Raw genomic sequence first — 18702 nt, forward strand, 5'->3', positions numbered from 1 at the left:
TAAAGGTAAATTACGTATCTCGAATTATACCTACACACACACACACACATACACACACACACACGCACGCATGCACGCACGCACGCACGCACGCACGCACACGCACACGCACGCACGCACACGCACACGCACACGCACACGCACACGCACACGCACACGCACACAGGACATGTTACAAAGAACTACCCACGCTGGCATATACGCAAGAAATATTTAATAAATGTTACCATCATTACAAAGATATCACAATTCATTATCTAGCATTTGTTAATGCATGTTGATAAATCTCATAAATTTGCCATTATTATATTGTGTTGTATTCTTAGAACGGAAGCTCGATGTAATTAATGAAGAATATTACTATTACGATTAGTCTATTTTAAAAGCGTGACGTAAGCCTGCGTGAGTATTAATAAATGTGAAGGTTTTGGCGGATTGTGATAATTATTCGAGTGTTTCTAATTGTTTCAATAATTTAATATTCAACGATACAACTAGAAAGTTGACTATCATAATTTTTTTAACAATAGCTTTTTTAACCACTGCTTATACAAGATGGTATTAATTTCTGGCGATGATATATTTCGGTCGTATTCATCTTCGGAATTTACTGAGTTCGATTCCATCATGTCGTACTGAAAAAGGCGATATTAGTAAAATATATAATAAACAATCAAATTATATGGTATTTATTTACCGTTTTGCGTATTCGATTGTAGTCTTCGTTGTAGATTCGCGGTCCATTCCTGCGGTAAAGTGGAATTTGCACGGTACCGTGCAAAATTAATGTAAATGCCCCAATTGTACCATTATTCCGCTCCGGGCCTATCTAAAAGCGCGTAAATATACACGATCAATTAAATATACTCGCATGACAGATGCCGATATGCGGAGAGGAAATTTCAACCGATCAATATTCGATCAATCAGTCGCATTAAACATTTTGGTAACCCTTGTAATCGCCCGATGGAACCGTGGCGTGGGTCTCAATATATCGTTTGAAAAAGAGTGCCTTGAAAATTTCCAACATTTTTATTTATATATATTCTGTAGATATATGTTAATTTATTCATATTCCTGTGTGGTATATAGACCTTTGAAATACACGGGCTATAATTTAAGGCGGTTGATGGAAAAGGGAGTGAACCCTCTTACCTTATGTGCCTAATCAAGATATTCTTCCCTGAATTGATGTGTGTATTTACTATTACTATGTTTTGAGCAATACATCGTACCGAGTAATGTATTTATATTTTTAATATAAAATGCTTTTAAGGTAACATGAAGTTTCCTTATGGAAATTTGTATTTCACAAATATGAATAGCTATATTTCGTGTTATGATCAAATTTATGTTCTGTTTTCATTGTTTATGTGTTAGTACAATATACGATTGCGTAACATTTTCTTAGAAATAATAAGGAGGTTACATATACTTGAAGATCTCTCACAACATGTTGATATATCGATAACCGCAGAATCCGCGATAAGATACTTTCAAAGTCTTACTTCATCAAGTATATCCAAAGTCCACGTTCCTCGAGGATCTTCGCCCCACGTCGCGACCGACATGAATTTCCACTTCGTAAAACCAGCGTCAGAATTATCCAGCTTCCTTGGACTTAGAATCCGGACTAAGGTCCCTAAGAAACGAAGTATACGTGATTTGCATAGGTAAGTGAAATTTATGTATACATCAATTCACAGACGCAATTTTAAGAATGTTGTGATAAAAATTTTCTTATGGTTTTTCTTGCTATAACGTCTTGCTAAAAACGTCAAGTTAAATTTGATTTATTACAAGCACGCGCATACATCCTAGTTTAAAATAATTAAATACGATCGGTTTCATGGATGTTAATTACAGTTGCATATGAACGTTATTGATTTTTTCTCGCATGTGTATAGTAAAGCTTGTAATTTGAATAATATTATATGACCTAATTACACAGATTTTGTAAAGTAAAAGGAAATATCTTTTTTCTCTTTCTCTCTCTCTCTCTCTCTCTCTCTCTCTCTCTATCTCTCTCTATCTCTTTTAAATTAAACTTTCACGAAATCTTAAATTATTTTAATTGCAAACATCTCTTGATTTATTTAATACGTAAAAAATTATACTATTTTTTACAACAAATAAAATATAAATATTATTATCCAAGTATTTTTAATAAAAATTTTTTTTGTCTCATAGGAAATAAGAAATAAGTCCAAAATAAAATTTTATATTTTTTAATTTACTGATATTAAAAATAATGATAAAAATATGAAATATAATAAAAATTAGACTGTTTTATTTACAGATATTTGTTATAAGTAATATTAAATGCTTTTTAGGAAGATTGAACAAAAAATTAAAAGGTTTTAATAAAGAATGTAAATTAATCGTCTGAAAAACTTTTTCCTTGAAATTGAAGGGAAAAAATTGCTATTAAAAGTTGCCTTACGTTTAAAAACGACTTCCTTCCCCTTATTGTATTCATGAAAAATGCAATATGATATTGATTTTGTTTGAAATGGAGAGTGCTCTTGCTAAAATATTGCCAGTAAAATCTGTGAATATAAAAATAAAAAAGTATTACATCCGAAAACTACGACATTGTTGCATTAGATGCGTCTGGATGTTTTTACTCGTCATTCTTTTCTTGCATTTCAATACATTTCGGATTTTTTTCGGTATTCCGCTGCGAGTGACATCGTCTGTCGATAACAATGTCAATCGGTAAACGTGTATGGAATTAAATAACGCATTGGCCAACGTGATGATTGCCTATATATCTATTCGTTCATGTCCACGTCTGAAGCACCGTTCTATTTGACACGAAGTTATAGAGGTCTTTTCTGACATTTATTATACATTTATCAAGTTTATATAGTAATGTACGTTACTAAACGCGGCGCAATATTTATTGAACGAATAAATCCTATTTCCATCCAATTCTGTCCCTCTTCGAATAAACAGGCCGCATCGAAGTAGCATCAAATTGAATTTTCAGCTATAAATTGAAGTAAGAACGTATTTGTGCTGTTAACTGCATTTACTATGCGACACAGAAACGTGACTTGCAATATTAATGGTGGTATTAATTCCGTTGAAATGATCCGTTCGCTATTTGTCACCTTTCCTTAACAGAGCTGTGTTTTATCAAATTATGCAATACTCTTGATTGATAATCTTAAAATTGCGTAATATCTATTCATCCCATAAACTTAGAGAAATTCTTTTAAAAACTTATTTTTTAATAATAAAATATATATTTTATTTTTAGTGCTTTTTCTTTCAATCATCTTGATGCTTTACTTTTTGTGTGAATTACTAAAAAATTATTTAATGTAATTTAAAATATCGTTTAAAGTTCTAAGCTGCTAACCAAATAAAAGTATTTTAAAGTATTTTAAAGTAACTAAAGTTTTAGTTTCTAGACAAATAAAAGTATTTTAAATAATAAATTTGCAAAAGACGCAGATTTGATTTTGCGGTAAATATACGACGCAATAGAGGTGCGTATTAAGAAATTTCGTATTACTTCCATTCGGATTTGTTAGTTTTTCCCTCTTTCATAAACTCCAATGGAACAATGAATAGAACTTGATAAATTCAGTTGACAAGCGAGTTTCTATGAATGTATAGTTAAATGTATTTACATTTAGCCTCGAAGAATATTCTCGGAGACTTTAGCCCCGATATAATTATAGAGGATTTTCCTTGCATGGTATTTTTAGAAGTCTCTCTTTTCTATCTACGAACGTAAAATGGCCTATTCCGTGACCATTCTCATGGTTGCTATTCTCATTCCCTCGACTTTCCGTTCTTTTCACCTCTGTAAGTCGGATATAAATGAAGATTGACGTTTCCAGAGGTGCATTTAAAATGAAGCATAGCCAAGTAAACTGACTCAAGAGACTAATGCGCTCCATTTGTTGCATAAGTTTTATTAAAAGCACCACTTACTTTTTTATCTCTTTTTCTACAGTCAGAAGTTTAGAAATGAGAAAAAAAGTGCTGTTTTCCGATCTCGTTGAGCATGTACACGAACTTTATTTATCAGCCGGGACACGTAGAGGGAACTTTTGAAGATATGATAAATGGTTGAAGTCAAAAATGTAATACCTGAAGGCGCAGTCAGATACATTTGCAGCGCGCCGCGACGAGAGTACTTGAGATTCGTCTCGACTTCCACGTGCTCCAAAGAAATTATTTCGTTCCCCGATGTCCGACAAACGTTACCGGCATTGAATTGCAGTTTCTTTGAATTTCCATAAATCAGTCTCGTATCGGCGCTGCAACGAAAAACATTAGATATTTATGCGTAGGCAAGTGAAGTTTTGGAAACAAGCATTTCGCAAAACGCCGAAGCCGTTGAATATTCTTGAAATATTGACAGGTCGTACGAAGGATCTAGGGGCCTTCATGTACAATTGAAATGTGCAGAAATTCTTTATTCAAACAGTTTCCTATTTAAAAAACGCAAAGTATATAAATATATACACTAAAACAAAATTTATTATTTGCAAGAAAATAGATCTCTTTGAATTTAATTTCCTTAATTCAAAGAAGTATTGAGTAGATTTAAGAAAACATTTTTCTGAGTTTAAAATATTTTCTCAAATCTAATACTTTTTTGAATTAAGGAAACTAAAATTCAAAGAAATCTATTTTCTTACAAATAATAAATTTTTTTCAATGTATACATACACACATACACAAACCTAAATATGATAAATCGTATCTTCGGCATTTGAAACATTTATATTCTAACGTTTGAGATTATGTAATCGTAAGGGGGAATAATTTTGAAATTATAGATAAGATATGATGATAATACAGCACGTAAAAAGCCTGCAGAATTAATGAAGCTGCCTTCGTGACTATAATATATCATCACTCACAGTGAGATTATGAGAGTAATCGCAAATGGCTCGGCGTGAAGTAGGTAACAACGCAGACATGAAACAAGGTAAATCCTCAAAGTATGCAGATACGTGTGTATTTGAATTACATGGGTTGAGAGGACGGGACGTTTTGTAACGAGATTAGCATATGTTCTCGGTTACGCGTACGGTCATAGCTATTTAAAATGATCATGCACATTTGCATTTAGCGATCTAAGTACGGAGAGTTTCGGCTGTTAAACAAATTGCCCTTTCAGAAACGTATTTTGAGCAAAATCTTTCACAAAAGACGCTCCATTTTCTCTGCCCACTGTCGTAACGTAACAAATGAGGACCTTTACGATCTTGTTGATCGCGTCGTTAAATTCTTGTTGAACTTAACGATGCGCTTCTTATCTCGCGCTTCTTCGAGCATCCGCAAATGCCTCCCTGAAAAAGGAGGTCACCTCCCTCGATTGATGCGACATTCGGGGATTATAGAACGGTGCGAAAAATCGTTATTCTTTTAGTACTTATAGATTACGTGAAATAAAATCTAATAATCCGGCGTAAATATGTCTGATCCGCATTAATATCTCACTATCAATCTGAATTAATCTTATTTAAATTAGAAAAATCTAATATTGAAAAACAAATATATATATATATAAATAATATAGAAACATCTAATATTGAAATTAGGTGGTTTTGAGCAACCAAAATAAAATAGAAAAAAAGAAAAAGATCTGTAAATTGAACGCTTTACCGCTCTAATAATTTTAATATATATTGCACGAAATGCCGCGCAAATATATTTGCTTCTGCAAGCAAGAGCAGAAGCATTTAATCAATTTTATTCGTACGACCTGTGCTGCTCGTTTTAGTACGACGTTTGCGTATCGCGCAATTAAGCCACCGCACTAAATCCGCTGAACTAATTTACTCACATGTACGCGTTATCCACTTTGCAAATAGTTTTCTCCGGCACTGTCGTCCAGTTATAACTCGTCGTCACCAGCGCGTACGCGTTCATAAGTCCGAATCCGAAGCGCGAGTTGAACCAAAATCCAGCCGCGTTTTTAAACCAGCCCGGATTTTCGCTGGAAAATTTATGCAAATATTAAAGCTCTCATTCTGGGAAAGAAGTTGCGCCATAAGCGGATGTAAAGTAGAAAAATTGTTCTCTCTCAGACATCTTTTTTCTCGTTTAAATTTCTATAATAATGGAAGAAAAATGATATTCACATTATTATTGAAATTCTTCAAATCAACAATGATAGATTTATAAAGAATATTATTACAAAGCTTGATATTGTTCCTTGAACAAAAAGTAAAATATTTCGAAGCATCAATTGTCAAATATCACATGTATGCTAATAAAAGACGATTACGACTAATTGTCATCAACGTAAATGGAATACGTTTATGCGAAAGCTATCATGATCGCTTTTACGAGACGACAATAGAACGCAATTAGCACGGAATATAAATTACGTGAACAAGCAATAACGGTTAGAAATATGCATGACCATCTGCGTATGTATGGGCATGATCGAGCAGTAATTTTTCTTCCGCCATCGTATGCACGACCTCGTTTCTTTGACAACTATTCGATAAAAGTTACACATCATTGTTTGAAATAATTTTCACGTACAGCACAGTTGATTTATGTGTTTGATATCGTGAAAAATGTAACAAATATATCCGATACCATAAAATGTCAAAAAGTTATTTCGGATTTTTCAAACGGATTAAGTTATTTCTGTAAACGTGCTTGAAAAGATCGGAAAAAAGTGTTTAAAGGCAATCGTAATTAAAAGTTCCTCAGAAGCAAAACTGATCGACTCAATAAAATAAAAAAGAGAGAAAATTGATGAAGCCATAATCTAATTATGTGCTCTGTCATATGTAAAATTAAATATTGGAAAAGAACTTTAATTATAAAAAGTAGGATTGATCAGTTTGGCTTCTGAGAAGCTCAATTATCACTCAACATCATTTTGCTTCGTGGACTCTCCGCCTTACTTGTCAATCACGGTTGATTGCACTGAGAATTTTTAACGGATCGAAATCGAGAAAAATGATTTCACCTGGATTACAGTTTTATATTGCAAACGACGCCGCGACCTATTCTGCCGCAGTATGAGAGAATAAGAATTTAAACTGGCACAATTGCAGATACACGTGGCCTGAATTGCTATTCGGGAGACGCTCACCGGAGAGGACTGTATTCCGATGACCAAGCTATCAGATGCTGAATGTCTCTCCACGTTAAGTCCTCGCTGTAAAAATAAAGTAAAGTCGTTAGTTCGATCCTCGATTAAAATATTGGCAATATTGCTGAAAACGTCTTTATAACGTCTTTATTTTTGGGTCGTAGGTTAATCAAGGATAAATTAAAAACTCAAATATTCTCATTCCCTCGATATATCGAATATTGTATATTTCACATGCATCGCATATATCGGTCGTACATATACATACTTAAGACGTAATGAAGATAGAAAAGGATAAACCATAAAGAAATATTTCGATTTCAAGAATAGAATGAGAAATTCAATCTCAAAAAGAATTATATTATAAAATGTAAAAATGATATTAGTAAAAACTAACTTTGAAAAATTAACTTTGAAAAAAAAAGTTTTGTAATAATAACGTTATAATTTATGATGTAAATTATTTATTACATGCGTGCGAATATTTGATAAAACAATAAAAGTACCTATGTACCTATATCGTTATAAACTACTATCTTTCAACATATTTGTTTAATGTACGTTCACCTTTATTCTACATTAATGGTTATATAATTATACTGTTTATTCTGTTATAATTATAATTATTATAATTATACGTTATTATGTGGTAATAAAATTCCAAATTCAATTTCTTGAGTTCCTAAAGTTCGGAGTTAATGGCGAAATGTGTGTTAATAGAGCGAATATCATGAATACGAGAGAAGAAAGTTTGGATTAAAGAAGTATTCCTTTTTATTGACGGCGCAACTAAAATTAATATGTAGGTAGTTGAGTACTTATAATCAAGTTAGCGCTTCCGGGTTTCAAAGAAAAGTTTCAATGGGAGATTGCTGGGATATGTTCGTACTTTACTTGCAGCGCGAGAGCCAATATTCCGGCGGCTAATGGGGCGGAAGCTGAAGTACCCGTGTGCCTAGTCGTGCAGGTGTTTCGTAGATCCGTTGTTGCCTACGCAATGCAAAGGAAAGTTATTAAATTATTCGAGCTTTTCGTAATATAAATCTTTCCTTTCATTATCAGATATTTATCTTTTCGTTCGATTCCAAAGGAGATGTTAAAAATTCGAATTGAGGTAATTGAGAAAATCGCTGAATCAGAAATTACTATACCATCAGTAAAAGCATATGACATTTTAATTCTGGTATATTTATGATTACAGCAACAGTTCTTGTTTTAGATAAGAATAATATACTTTCCTTACTTTGCAAATACGTAAAGAGAAAATTAAGAAAAAACATACATGTGTGATTAAGATATTGCGCGCCTTGCAAATGTTTTATATGTTTTTATTAATAAAGCAAATTGAAATTGACGAATTATCAGCTATCTTTTTTTAATTCAACTAAAGCTCTTTGCACAATAGGCGATAGCGATAACGATAGCGATAGCGACAAAGGTGCCGACAAAGCTGTAGCTACACCTTTGTCGCTGTCGCTGTCGCTATCGCTATCGTTATCGCCTATTGTGCAAGGGGCTTAACACACCGAGGGAAATACTTACTATCATCTGATCATGATACGCGCCGCTGCTGTACGTCGTAGCGAGAGTAGCAGGACATCTTTCCCCATACCAAGGAAATCTTCCGGTTTGACTGGCTGATCCGACAGCCACGGTGTATATGCTCCCAACGTATCCGTCACATCCGCAGTCATCCGATTTAGAGCCACCGTTCCCAGAAGCCCATACATAAATGTTACCTTTGCCTTTACGACCCTGTCAAATATTCAGGTATTAATATTTCCACAAGCGATGTCAAAGCAAAATTAAATTACGAAGTAATAAAATTTTCATGTTACGTCGAAATATCGAATTGTAAAAATAATTTACTCGGGCATATAATAATTCACCAACAAACTAAAAGATAAATAAAAGAGAAAATTATTATATATTCAAAAATTGCTGCGTCATTTAGAAAATATGCTATAGTTTCGCAGAAAGAAAGATGCTGTTGCATAAAAGATGTCGCTATAAAATATGCACAAGTAAATCGAGCCTTTCTCTCTAGTCGTTGTTACACTCTTTTCGTCCATATTTAATTCTCAAAAAGAAATGAGAAGAGAACACTTTATAAACGCAAGTGTCTTGCTAGCGTCTCTTTGTGAGCTTCGGAATTAATGTCTGCGCCGATAATATTAAAGCTGACACATTTTTGGAACCAAAACGGATTTATACTAAGGTAACAAAATCTTCGATAAAAGTTGGGACACGCAATAACTTTCGAGTCTCATATTATACATTTATGAGATTAAATTATTCTCAAATCTTTCTTCGTCACACCTTCCTAATCATCTTTAATTTCAGTCAAACTTTCGAGTGTTAAATGAGTTAATAAATATTTCTGAGTTAATAATTTCTACAGGAATTTATTAATTAAAAAATAAACTTAATTATCGCGAGACATAATTTACTTTACCGGACATTCACGTAGAGTACGCAGTCCGCAGGTAACTAAGTACTGTAAAAAATTACGGCCAGTAGAGGGATAAGTTTGTAACAAGTAAAAAAGCGGAGAAGAAAAACAGTTTAGATTTTTTTACTGTTTGAAAAAATAATCAACAAGTAATGTATCACCGTGGAAAACGCGATTAAAGTTTAACTACACCGAGTTAAGCTTAGTCGGTGTTAAAAGCTTGTTTAAACGTTAAATGACCAGAAAATCTGTTTCACTCTGACGTAAAGTCAACCCATTCGTAATCCTATTAAAGAGACTTTTGGAGTACAAAGCTCATAACCTTCTCTCTTTCTTTTCAGAAATGTTACCAGAAACAGAAAATAAATATTATATTTGATAAAAACTGAAATATATATATATATATATATATATATATATATATATATATATATATATGTAATTATCGCAAAAATTTCGCCGCATTTTTAAAAGTTATCGATAATAATAGGATCATGGCAAAGTATAGTTTTGCCTTTAGGATAATCTATTATTTGTTTCAATCCTAAACCTCAATCTAAATTACTGCAGTTATAAACTTTCTTCTATTAAAGACAAATATATTTTAATTTTACAGATATTGTTTATTATATATATTAGTAGATAATTTGGTGGCAAACTGACTTCTGTTACGCCACGTTCGAGCGCTTCGACAGCGAGTCTACCAGGTGCCTCTAAACTTTTTCCATCGTCCGCCGGTCCCCATGAAGCTGTGTAGATATCAATAAGTCCCGATTTGAATCCCAGAGCTTCACCTTCCACACGGTCGTTCACCAGGCCATCGAGGAGCTTGATGCCACCGACGGAAGCCTCGAAGGCGACACCGACGCCACACTTTTGGTTGTTGGCCTCCATCGCTATTTCGCCAGCACATCTGGTGCCGTGACCGTTCATCCCTGAGGAGTAGTTGAATTTGTAATACGATCGTGAAACAGTAATGTTCAATCGGGGTCGGCGATGCCGGCCAAAGTACGTCGTGCACGAGGCGAGGAATCAAATAATAGGAACATCTACGTGGGAGGTCTTAAAATTTCACTCTGTAATATACCGCATTACTCGATCGACTTTGAAATTCAGAATACAACGTACGTAATTTCACGCGGACGATATAACATTCATTGATAAAAATGCAAGCATTATGCCTCGGACGTAAGTTATGTAAAAAAAAAATAAAATAAAATATTTTCCACACGTATTTTATTACAAGTGAAGTCTGCAGAGTATCCTAAACCTATTGTGTTCCCTTGTATCTATAAAAATTGTTTTTAGAAATATAGAGATTGTTCTCTAGAGAGAAAAGAATTTGATGAAAAATATTTTTTAAATAACGCTGGTTAAGTAACTTATTATCAACGTTTATTTTGTTTAATGTTTAGCAATCGAAGTTAGATCGCTTGCGTTTTGCATAAATGATTATACCCTGATGTAGAGCTACATTTAATACATAATTAGATTGTAAATCTGTGAATGGATTGATTTGCGAACGAAGCGACTAACCATATTCGATCCGATTTCACGCGAATTTCATTAATATTGACACGTTAATTATAGTCAAACGTTAACACTTTTATCAGCGAGTGAATTATTTATTAGACCATATTGACTGATCTTTCACGTCGTTACTACATTATTCGAATGACCGAGTTACAAATACTTCCTTCCCCCATCTTGTGTTTTAACATTTATAAAAATATGATAATACTATACGTGATAAATAATATTACGTAAAAATATAACAATTCTATATAAAAAATACAAACTATTTCTTTGAAATATATAGTATTTTCGTAAATTATTTTTAATAATTAAAATTGAATTTACAAAATAATATTATACATTTTGTGGATAATATTTTCACATTTTTGTTTTATTATTATACATATCATGTATATCCGTATAACATTAAAAAAAATATATATATATGTATTATTATGTAATATTATATGTAATGCAAGGGAGTAGAAGAGTAGAAATTTTCGAGAGATCAGAAAAATTACTTTTCACCATCAAAAACGCTTATGTCGCGCTAAAAATTACACCAGAACTCAGAATTCACCAAAAGTTGATAATATTAGTACATAAAGACGCATTTACAGTAGAAAAGGCAAGTTTCTACGATAGATTTAAATTGGCATGAAAAGCCTAGTGTCAAGTTTGCCCCGGTCTCTCCTATATACACATACACAGATATTGTATATACTATAAGAATTGAATTATATATTTTATAAGCAATATGACAAACTTTTCTGTTAAAAAAAACTTTTATACTTTTAAATTAGTCATTTAAATTTCTTTTATATTTATTCTGCTGGTCAACTCTAGCCAGATTTAATATAAAAGAATATTAATTATTATATAAATAATAATCTGATTTTCGACAGATATATCAAGACATAAATAATTTCAAATATAAAAACAAAACCAATGTTAAATTAGCAATTGGAGGTAATAACTCTATACACATAGGTTAAAATTGGAAAAATAAATAGTCTAGTTTATGCGAATAGCGCTAAATTTGTAAAGCTTTAAAATAGCAAAGTTTTCTGCAAGCGAGTTTTCAACTAATTTTGCTACCAACTGGTTTATGTACCTATAGTGATTTAAGTGCATTACTAAATGCTCTAAATGCATTTTACTTGATGTTTCATAAGCTATTTCAAGCGAGCTATTACGCTTTCGTGATTTAAATTACATAAACATTTTAAATTTAGTTTAAACAAGCATGCAAAATATATACTTCAACAAAAATATTATTTTATTAATGTAACTTTATAACTATATATTATATACAGTGTATTATATATTTATAGAAAAATTTAATAAATAGAAATTACCTGACACATCGTATCTTGGAAAAGGATCATCATCGCCTTCATTTATGTCATAACTAATAGCCGCATCCTAATTTTAAATGTTATAATTATAGATAGAATTAATGTAATACATATTATAGTAATACCATTTTCTCGTTATTTGTCAAAAATAATTCTTTATATTTTACTTTAAATGTTAAATTAATTGTAAAGACATATAATATCAATTTATATAAAGATATAACATTTAATTTTAGATATAATATGGGTATGATTTGCATATAATATATCTGAATATCTAAATATAATGATAGCTTATAATAAAATACGTATAACATAAATGTAAAAACAAAATAATTTTTTTTGTTTAAAATAAATTAAGTTACTTGTTTCGTCATCTATGAAGCAAGCACGAAAGTTTTAAGTAACTGTTACATACATAATTGTTCCGCAGGTCATCATGAGTGTACTCTAAACCATCGTCGAGAACAGCAATCTTCACTCCCCGACCAGTTATCCCCAGTCGATAGAGAGGCAGAACGTTTAAGTCGAGCTTCGGCAAAGCTTTATTCGTCCTCGTATCTTGCTACGGCGGTTGATAAAGAGAATTCGTTAAAAATAAACAAAAAAGATTTAAGATGAAAATAATTTTAACAAATCTTCAATTAATGTATAAAAGGTACATATATTGCCCATGTATTACTTTTTTATCATTAATATAATTCCAGAATTTTAAATATTATACACAGATGTCATTGCATAATCTAGTACCAGAGTATTATTTACTGAAATATTACAAAAAACTGCATAAATGTTATAAAATATTATTACCAGATACCATTCCTGATCCCAAAGTTCATCGTTGAATATCCGTTTGCGGACATCAGCAACATGATTCTCGCTATTAATGGCATTTGATGCATCTCCGTATATGTTTAGTTGTACACGTTTTTCTCGCGTCAATGGTTTTTCAGACTCCAAATCGGCTAATGAGACATAATCGCGTTTAAGTCGTTTTACGGTTTTCTGCTGATCCGCCCAGATGATCTTTCCTCGATAAAACGCAAATTATGTTAAGAAGATTGCCTCTATTTCTTATAATTTTGCATTTATACAACTGTATTTGTTGTTGCAAACCTTATTACTAATATTATTTTTATTTATATGCAGATATATTATTAATATCTTAACTTAAGAAAATTATTTATAGAAATTATTAATTTTTTACAAAGCTCCGTTACAGAATCTTCTCTATAGAACGTTATTTGAAATCATAAAATAAAGTGTAAAAGTGTTACCTTAGAGTTTGCATTAAGAGCCTTCGTCAAGCGAATATTTCCCCTTTTCTTTTGGCTCGGATTATCATCCTTAAGCCATATATATGTGTCCTTGAATCCGAGAACCTGGAATGAAGAGATCCATTACATGTAAATTTATCAAGCGAGCCCCAATGATACTGGTTGCATATTTAATGAACTTGAAGTCGGATTAAGCCTTTATTTAAATTTTTGCTTAAATAAGTGTTAAAACTCCGTCCTTCCATCTGTTCTCTTTTCGCAGCTCATCCTTTTTCCTCGGTGTTCATCAGCATAGATTAATACTATGATATATTTGGTCTACACTGTCTATAGAATCGGCGGATATATATCGTTTATATACATAAATTTTAAGTTTCTTCGCAATTTGACACATTCTCTCTTCATTAATTATATAACTTTATAGATAGATGTACTTATTGTTAGTAATATAATTAAAGAGAATTGTTTATATAAATACAGGTAATTTTTTAAAAATATAAATAAATATATTATTAATATTATTTTTACATTTATATTAAACAATTTAATTATAGAAATAGAAAATGTTAAAATTAACGAGTAACACAAAGAAAAGTAGGCTTTGAAAGTCCACGCATGTGAAACGCAAGAAACGCATGTGCGTTAGCTGGTGCATGAGTTAACGTTAGGTAACACTTAGTTTAAATTAATTATTAAGTAATAACTAAAATGTAATAACTGAGAGCACTCATACACACTTTTATATAACTATAAGAAATGTACAAAACACATCAGATATATAAACTGGAAGTCATATCCAAAGCCGCAAGGCACGGATTAAGAAATGAATAAAATAATAATAACGTTAGGTAACATTTAATTAATAATTTAATAAGAATTATAAGACGATTTATAATTTGTATTAAATTATTAATTAAATGTTACATCACATTAACTTACGCATAATTAATCACATTTGACTCTCAAAGCCCCACTTTCCCTTGTTACTCATTAATTTTAATATCGAGAGTCTTTAGTTAATCAATCATTTATCTAAAAATATTGAAACATTTTACGGTTATAGAACGCTATAGGCAAAAAATAAATATTACCAGATTTATTTAAATTAAAAGTTTACATTTTTAATTAAAAAGAAGAGAAGTTAATGCACCATTGTGTAAAATCGACACGTTCAATACGTGAATTTAAATGACTTCTTCGAACGTTCATCAACATCACACGATCACACCTCTATCTCATGCGCGTCGACGCAACAACCCTTTGTTGACGCTTAGGGTGAGGGTAAAACTAGACGTCCCGACGTCCGCGCCCTTTAAACGGATGAAAGGGACGCTGCGATCAGGATAGCATACGAAAGCAGTTGGTAGATCGAGCGACTCTTTTGGGGGGAACCATCGAAAGTCTAAATAGGGTATCGTAACGTTATTATTATCCACGGTGTCACGTGGCCGGTTTGCCTTCGTTTTTATATGGCATCCGCATGCGATGTTCCGCATGGCGTAAAGCAATATATGACAAAGACTGAGCGAGGAAAAGAGTGTTGGAGGGGGAGACCACCTGGTAGGAAACTGGATGTCGTTTGTGCAAGGGGGAAAGGCTATGATATTTCCGTAACGCATCAGGCACGTGCCGTTTATTTCGAAATACCTCCTAACTGTCCGACCTACAGCTCCTGGTAATTGTCGATATACGTTATTCTTTTTTACATGAGATTGCGTATTGGCATTTATATCGCAAATTGGTTTGAGCGATGTTACAGTAGCATTTTGATACGTGTATCTATTCTGCACAAATTGCAGTTTCAATTTGACAGTTGGACAATGTAAAAAAAATGAATTAATTCATTACTTACAAAAGTAATAGTTCTAAATAAGTTGTAAATTTAAAATGCTATATGTAATTATTATTTTTAATACTAATTACTTTTAATTTTTAGCTATATTTCTGTGGTTATAAGATTGTTTAATTATTCCTTTAAAATATTATTTAATATTAAATTTGTATTTTATATACATAATTAATAACAAAATAATTACAAAATAAGTTGTTAAACGTTTTGATATGTTTGCAATGATTTAGGTATATCGCCTCTTTTTATAAGAATTCATAATTAATTAATTGCTATCTTTACAGTATATTATTTTACATTTTATATTTTATTAATTCTATTAATTGTGACAGATCGACAACAGTGATTTTTTTCGTGTATTGTATTTTTCATGGATATAGATAATACTAAGCGCAATCAAACTCCGCGGCAGAGATCCAAGGAAATTCAGGGCACTGGGATTATAAAACAATAATCCTTTCGTCTGCTATCCTCTTAATCCCATACAACATGCGCAAAAATCCTTTAATCCACTATCCATCATATCTGTTGTGCATCCGATTGGAAGGAATAAATTTGATCGTCAAAATGCTTCACTGAACTCGCTGATAAACTACTGAATATCCGGCGGGATACACTTTTCAATACAGCGGTGTAATAAATGTTGCACGTTTGCGTATCCATGATCATCACGTATGCCACGCACGCCGCATTAAGCATTTAGGATTTTACATCGCGACTCATGGATCGATCGGAAATCTTTCTACCCTCCGCAAACACAGATCTACAAATGTAAACTATATATGAATTTAATATATTAAATGATGGCGTACGGAACAATTTACCGAAAGGGAGGTTTATTAACATTTTCTCGAATAGCTTAATTTACTAAAGAAAAGAGAGATACTATATTATAATATAAGATTATCACAAATGAATAAAGATATACCATCTACAGTCGGGCTAGTATTTCTTGTAACTTATAATTAAACTATAAATATTTGTGTGAATTTATATACTTTTTCCACTTAAATTGCGCGCTAGTTATTTGACAGCCTTGGAACATAGTTATTTGTTAGAACAGTAAATTCAATATATTTAGGTCGATAATCAATTTAACTTTTGCAATCACTGTAAAGAATTTAGTGCAAAAAACTCCAGCCAAGGGTGCACGTGCTTATTAGCATACTTATTAGCATTAAAAAGTTAAATCGATTATCGATTTAAGTATGTTGAATTTATTTCCAACGAATAATTATGTTTCAAGATCAACAAATAATCGGCGCGCAGTTTAAGTGGAAAAAAGTATTTAAATTCACGTAAATATTAACAGGTATAAAAAACCAGTCTTACTGTAAATGACATATCTGTATTTACTTGTGAGAATCACTGATCGGTCAACGATTTACTTATTATTAATATAAGATTCAACTAATTATAATAATGTTTTTTTATTTGTAAAAAGCTTATATTAATTGTGACTTTTTCTTATTTCTGTTACGATGCTTGCTGTGGAAAATCAAATTTATTAAACAATATATTTTTTTAATTTGACATTAATTGTCGTTTATTTCACTGATAAAGCAAAGTCATGTCCTGTGCAAGATATCTCGTGAACGGATTTTGAAGTAAGTTTTAAAACAACTGATAATAAAATTCCGCAGGAACTTCTACTTCATGAGTACGTGTTCCGTTGTGAAAGGGGTTAATTCCGGAAATCTTGCGGTTCGATATAGCTTCCGCAAACTTCTCCGACGTCGAATTCTTAAGGAGGTTCGCGATCGGCACGTGAGCATTTCCGACCCTTTTACCGAGCGGCGACTTCAAGGTCGCCGCTTTTAACGCGGAACAGCGTTTGGGTAGATAGGGCACGTGCTTTCGAGGTGTCACACGGGTGCTTCTCTTAAATTCCACGTAGGAACGCTTCAAACTCGAATTCGTCGACTACGTGATAATGGCCCTTTCCTCTTTCCTCGTAATCGGTAAGCACAGCGGTCGGGGAGAATTCGGCGGTTGTACGGGACGTGTACGTGAGAAGCACGAAGAGAAAATCGGGGACGGTCATTACTTCGCAATCAGCGAGCGACGAGGCGAATATTACGGTTATTACCAAGTATTACCGTGATATCGCGATGTTAATCTGATACGAAATGGGTTTCCTTAGTAACATTAAACCATAAATGTACATATCCGTTTTTCCTTAAATAAACGTAAACTAACTCAATTTCGCTTAAGTGATTTTTCTTCAACAATCCAAATAAACATATAATAATTAAACTAAGCAAGTGTCGTATTTTAAACTTGATGAAGTAAAAGAAGTGAATTTTTAGCTTCAATTTTGAAACTATATAAGCCTTTGAAAATAAAGGGTTTTTTGCGAATTAATCTTTAGAGGCATAAACAGATTATCAACATTATTTTAATTTAGTGGGAAATTGTGACATAAAATAATTTTTAACAATTTTCCTTCAAGAGAAAGAATTGATTTTAAATATACCTATCTCATATAAACGACAACTTTATTATTTGCTAATTCTGGATCAATGTTTTGTACGTATAAAAAAATATTAATCTATACAAATTGTAAAAATTGATTTTACATGCATAATTCAATTCAATGTTTACAATTTAAACTCCTAATTTCACATTATTGTATTATATTGTCCTGGTAAACAGATATTATTTGCTAATTGGTAAAGTTTCGCTTAATTGCATCTTACTTGACTTCCTCGCCATTTAATGATTCCTAATACATATAACAGCTCTCGGAAAAGGATTATGCTATTCTGTACATTTTCTATTCCATCGTCTTAAACTCGCGCGAAGACGATGGTTTCGAAGCTTAAGCATCATCACACTACCAATAGTAGTATTTTCCGCGTGTGCGAAGGTGCTCGTGAGAAATATCTTCGTGCACGTAAAAGGGAAGAAATAGATAGAAGCGAGAAATCAGTGCCGGTCATTACTTCGCGATCAACGGACGATCCGTCTTATCGGTATTCAGATTGGGCTTTCCGACTGCTGAGAGGGATGTCTCGTATTCGGTATAGATACAGGAAAATCTGCGAATTGGCGGTCCAAGTCGCTTATAACCCCCTCCGGGCGAATATTGGGCGTGTAGTGTGGGTAAAGATGAGAGAAATGGGAAGAGGAACGGGCGCACGCAGAGAAAGAGAGGGAGAGGGGGG

At 32.5% G+C, this 18702-nt stretch overlaps 1 protein-coding gene across 2 annotated transcripts in view; it reads right to left on the bottom strand.

Moving 5' to 3' along the window:
* Positions 1-509: 509 nt before the first annotated feature.
* The window catches only part of LOC112459521 (neuroendocrine convertase 1-like), a 31005-nt gene continuing 12812 nt past the window's right edge, over positions 510-18702 (bottom strand). For both annotated transcript variants that reach the window (XM_025023661.1, XM_025023662.1), the window contains exons 3-15: positions 13687-13791; positions 13220-13435; positions 12828-12974; positions 12410-12476; positions 10200-10471; positions 8627-8839; positions 7974-8074; positions 7085-7150; positions 5816-5968; positions 4108-4277; positions 1509-1642; positions 698-829; positions 510-635 (exon numbers count right to left, since the gene is read on the bottom strand). In XM_025023661.1, the coding sequence (XP_024879429.1) occupies positions 510-635; positions 698-829; positions 1509-1642; positions 4108-4277; positions 5816-5968; positions 7085-7150; positions 7974-8074; positions 8627-8839; positions 10200-10471; positions 12410-12476; positions 12828-12974; positions 13220-13435; positions 13687-13791 (1902 nt within the window). The remainder of the gene's footprint in view (positions 636-697; positions 830-1508; positions 1643-4107; positions 4278-5815; positions 5969-7084; positions 7151-7973; positions 8075-8626; positions 8840-10199; positions 10472-12409; positions 12477-12827; positions 12975-13219; positions 13436-13686; positions 13792-18702) is intronic.

This window comes from Temnothorax curvispinosus, unplaced genomic scaffold (genome assembly GCF_003070985.1).
Source record: "Temnothorax curvispinosus isolate PA1 unplaced genomic scaffold, ASM307098v1 QBEX01009885.1, whole genome shotgun sequence".
Taxonomy (NCBI): Eukaryota; Metazoa; Arthropoda; class Insecta; order Hymenoptera; family Formicidae; genus Temnothorax; species Temnothorax curvispinosus.